The 4867-nt window shown below is 37.5% G+C and overlaps 1 protein-coding gene across 1 annotated transcript; it reads left to right on the forward strand.

Annotated features, from left to right (window-relative positions):
* The first annotated feature begins 319 nt into the window (after positions 1-319).
* Positions 320-4414, forward strand: LOC129984980 (uncharacterized protein K02A2.6-like). The gene has a single exon (XM_056094916.1). The coding sequence runs from the start codon at positions 419-421 to the stop codon at positions 4412-4414; it is 3996 nt and encodes a 1331-aa protein (XP_055950891.1). The 5' UTR covers positions 320-418.
* The last annotated feature ends 453 nt before the right edge of the window (positions 4415-4867 follow it).

Below are 4867 nucleotides of genomic sequence, written 5' to 3' on the forward strand. Positions count from 1 at the left end.
AATTACTGAGGAAAAAAAGTCAAAATTTCGATTCAGTTTTAATGAAAAATACTTTCTTTGAGAACACTCATCACTCAAGCTAAAATTAGATATTAAAACTGGCATCTTTATACCTGATAGTTTGCCTTGTAAAATGTTTGAAACGAATTTTTCATCATTTATGTTATGTATCTGGCAACAGCCAGATTAGAGAAAGGAACTGTTATGTATCTGGCAACAGCCAGATTATAAAAGAACCTTCCAGGCTGTGTGACGCGCGCCTGCTTTTTTGCTTTTTTGTTTCCCGTAGTTCTTAGTTTTGTACTTGTTCGGTGTAGTTGTTGTTATGCTCGTTCGTGCCTGTGCATCTTAATACTAATAAATGTTCTTTGCGTGTATGTAAAACGAATCGTATCGTCTCTCGGTCTACCTAGCATACATGACAAAAGAGTTGGCGACGAGGATGGGATCTTCGAACATTAGTTTTGAATCTTATGATGCGTCTGTGGAAGACTGGTCCAGTTATGTGGAACGTTTAGAATCTTACTTCGTTGTTAATGGGATCGAAGATAAAATGAAAGTCCCTGCTATTTTAAGCCTTATGGGAGCAACAACGTATAAATTGTTAAAGAATCTAGCCACTCCCAACATTCCTTCTGAATTGACTTATCAAGATATCGTAAAATTACTTTCGGAACATTTGAATCCTAAACCACTGGAGATGACAGAACGGTTTCGTTTCTACAAGAGGAAGCAATTTGAAGGTGAGTCCATTGCAAATTATTGTGCCGAATTTCAAAAACTGTCGATACACTGTAACTTTGGGAACAATTTAAGTACGATGCTTCGTGATAAATTGGTGATGGGTCTCAAAAACGAAAATATACAGAAAAAGCTGTTAGCAGAGGATAAGTTAACATACGAAAAAGCTAAGAGCATTGCATTCGCAATGGAATCTGCTCAGAGAGATGTGCGTGAAATTCAGAATCAAATGGTATCGATAAAAAAATTACATAGTTCGCAAGATAAAACTATCAAAAAAGATTTTTCTAAATTTAAGAAATCTGAACCTACAAAGAAGTTTGATAAATCTCGGAAATGTTACAGATGTGATAGTACTCAACATTTAGCTCACGAATGTAAGCACAAGAACACTCAGTGTAGGAATTGCTTAAAGAACGGGCATTTGGCAAAAGTCTGCCGCTCAAAACGTAACGAAACAGTTAAACAAATAGAATCTTGTTCTGAAACTGTACCAGTTAATAGCGTTAAATCACCACAACATGCAAGGGATAAGATTTTATTAGAAATTTTTGTTGAAGGGAATAAGTGTTTATTTGAATTAGATACTGGTGCTGCTATTAGTTGTATGAATGTGAATGAATTTAAGAAACTTTGTCCGGATGTAGCCATTAAGCCTACCAAATTATTGCTTAGGAATTTCGATAATTCTATGATAACAGCAGCTGGCCAAGCAGTGGTGCAAATTCAATACAAAGATCAAATTAATACAGAAACTATTTATTTGGTACATGCAAAAGTAAATGCAGTTTTTGGTCGTGAATGGTTGAGAAATTTCCAATTAGACTGGAGCTCAATTAAAGCAGTTCGGGTTGGAAATTGTAATTCTCGAACCAATAAATTAAATATCTTGCTTCAAAAGTATGAGAACATTTTTTCTCCGGGTATCGGGAAACTGGAAAAGTTTTGTTGCCGTCTTCAAATGAAACCTAATTACAAACCGGTATTTTTTAAACCTCGACCAGTACCATTTGCTTTAAAAGAAAGAATAGAAACTGAACTTAAGAGGTTAGTTGCAGAAGACATCATTGAGCCGGTGACATATAGTGAGTGGGCTACACCAATTGTTCCTGTTATCAAGCAGAATGGGAACCTACGAATCTGTGGTGATTATAAGGTGACTATCAACCCGGGACTAAAAATTGAGCAATATCCGTTACCCCGTATCGAGGACATTTTTGCTGAACTGGCAGGAGGGGAGTTCTTTACTAAAATCGACTTATCTGAGGCATACCTTCAAATGTTAGTTGATGAGCGGGACCGACATCTATTGACGATCAATACTCACAAGGGTTTGTTCCGTTACAAGAGAATGAATTATGGTATAGCCTTAGCTCCGGCAGTGTGGCAGAGAGCCATTGAACAAGTTTTATCAGGCATCGCGGGGGTACACGTATTTTTAGACGATATTACCGTAACGGGGAGAAATGATCAAGAGCATTTTGAAAGGTTAGAATTAGTATTACAGAGACTAGAAGAATATGGTCTCAGAGTAAATAAGCGGAAAAGTGAATTTTTTAAGAAATCTGTGAATTATTGTGGTCATACAATTGATAAATTTGGCCTCCACAAAACACAAGAAAAAATCGATGCAATTACGAAGGTACCAGTTCCAAAAACTGTATCTGATTTGAAGAGTTTTTTGGGGTTAGTCAATTACTACGGAAAATTTATTCCCAACTTATCTACTCGTGTCGCTCCTTTCAATAAATTACTGCAGAAAGGTACTAAATTTTTGTGGACTGCAGAATGTGAAAAAGCTTTCAAGGCATTGAAACAAGAAATTGCTTCAGACCGAATTTTATGCCATTATGATCCTAAGTTACCTCTTGTATTACAAACTGATGCATCACCAGTTGGAATAGGAGCAGTTTTAAGTCACATTATGCCAGATGGTTCAGAAAAACCAGCAATGTTTGCATCAAGGTCATTGACTAAAACGGAACGTAATTATTCGCAGATAGACAAGGAAGCATTGAGTATCGTATGGGGAGTAAAGAGATTTTATCAATATTTATTTGGTCGACATTTTGATCTCGTAACCGATCATAAACCCCTAGTATCAATTTTCGCACCTAATCGTAGTTTACCATGTCTATCAGCAACACGAATGGTTCATTATGCACTTTTTCTCCAAGCATTCAGTTATACAATCAAGTATCGAAACACAAAGAATCATGGCAATGCAGATGCACTTTCACGGTTACCACTAGCAGTTGACAAGGGCTGTGAGTACTTGACTGAAGCAGACGTGACAAATATTTCGCAAGTTGAATTAATGCCTGTTACAGCAACCGACATAGCTAGAGCTACTAAAACTGATAGGAAATTGTTCGAACTGTATGAAAGTTTAAAATCTGGAACTGAATTACCTGTGCCTTGGAAAGGTAGAGAATCTGAATTTTCATTGCAAAATGGATGCATAATGTATGGTCATAGAGTATGCATTCCTGAAAAGTACCAGAATCAAGTTTTGGAAGAACTTCATGTTGGACATCCTGGAATTGTCAAAATGAAGGCCTTAGCTAGAAGCTACTGCTATTGGCAAGGTATGGATGCCAGTATAGCCAATTTTGTTCAGAACTGTTCAGCTTGTATCGCAACGAGGAACGAACCAGCAAGGATAAATCGACATCCGTGGGAATGGCCAAATGGACCTTGGCAAAGGATACACGTTGACTACGCTGGTCCTTTTATGGGTAAAATGTTTTTTGTAGTCTCTGATGCATATTCGAAGTGGATAGAAGTCATTCCGATGAAAAATATTACAGCTAGTTTTACAATTCATCATCTTCGTATTCTTTTTGCTCATTATGGAATTCCCTTAACTTTGGTTAGTGATAACGGCGCAAGTTTTACTAGTTACGAATTTCGACATTTTTTGAAACTGAATAATATTAAACATATAACTTCAGCACCTTACCATCCTGCTTCGAACGGACAGGCAGAAAGAATAGTGCAGTTGTTCAAAGCTTCGTTGAATTCCAGTAGAGGTGATTCTGGAGATCTAAATGTGAAATTACAAAGATTTTTATTACAGTATAGAATAACTCCACATTCACTCACGGGAGAAACTCCGAGTGCCTTGTTTTTGAAGAGATGTATTCGCACTAGGCTTGATCTTTTTAAACCAAATTTGAGAGACAAAGTTGTTCAGAAACAGAGTTCGAGACTTAACACAGAATCTATCTTGCGTGAGTTTCAGGAAGGGGAGAAAGTAGCCGTAAGAAATTATTCCGGACCTAACAAATGGAAAATTGGAACAATTATAAACCGAGATGGAACTTTGAGTTATAGCATACAAGTTGGAAATGAAATTTGGAAGAGACACGTAGATCAAATAAGGAAATGTGGGAAGTCGATTGAATTATCCCAAGCTGATACTGAAATTCCAATTTACGATAAAGAATTGAATTTTCCAGATGAGCCAGTATCCGATGATGTTGCTGAATCGGAACCGCCTGCACCTGTACCTGAAGTTGTCCCTGAACCTAAGGATGTACCTGTATCTGCCACTCCAAGTGATGAGATGCCACCTGGGCCTGTACCAGATGCTTCCGGAAAGCCGAAAACTGATGTACCACTCCGACGCTCAAACCGAATCAGGAGACCTCCAGAGAGACTGGTCCTGTGACTCTATATTTTGTCGGGGAGGAACTGTTATGTATCTGGCAACAGCCAGATTAGAGAAAGGAACTGTTATGTATCTGGCAACAGCCAGATTATAAAAGAACCTTCCAGGCTGTGTGACGCGCGCCTGCTTTTTTGCTTCCCGTAGTTCTTAGTTTTGTACTTGTTCGGTGTAGTTGTTGTTATGCTCGTTCGTGCCTGTGCATCTTAATACTAATAAATGTTCTTTGCGTGTATGTAAAACGAATCGTATCGTCTCTCGGTCTACCTAGCATACATGACAATTTATATCGCTGATGGTATACTAAATTATAAAGAATATAACGATAATCACTTACAACAAGTGATACTGGTGAAATTAAAAAGCAGATTTAATATGTATTCCTCTAAATAACTAAACGATTGAGATTTACTTTGGAATTGTTTCCGAATACACAATCGTTTGCAGTTTCCTGAA

This window comes from Argiope bruennichi, chromosome 9 (assembly GCF_947563725.1).
Source record: "Argiope bruennichi chromosome 9, qqArgBrue1.1, whole genome shotgun sequence".
In the NCBI taxonomy this organism is placed as follows: domain Eukaryota; kingdom Metazoa; phylum Arthropoda; class Arachnida; order Araneae; family Araneidae; genus Argiope; species Argiope bruennichi.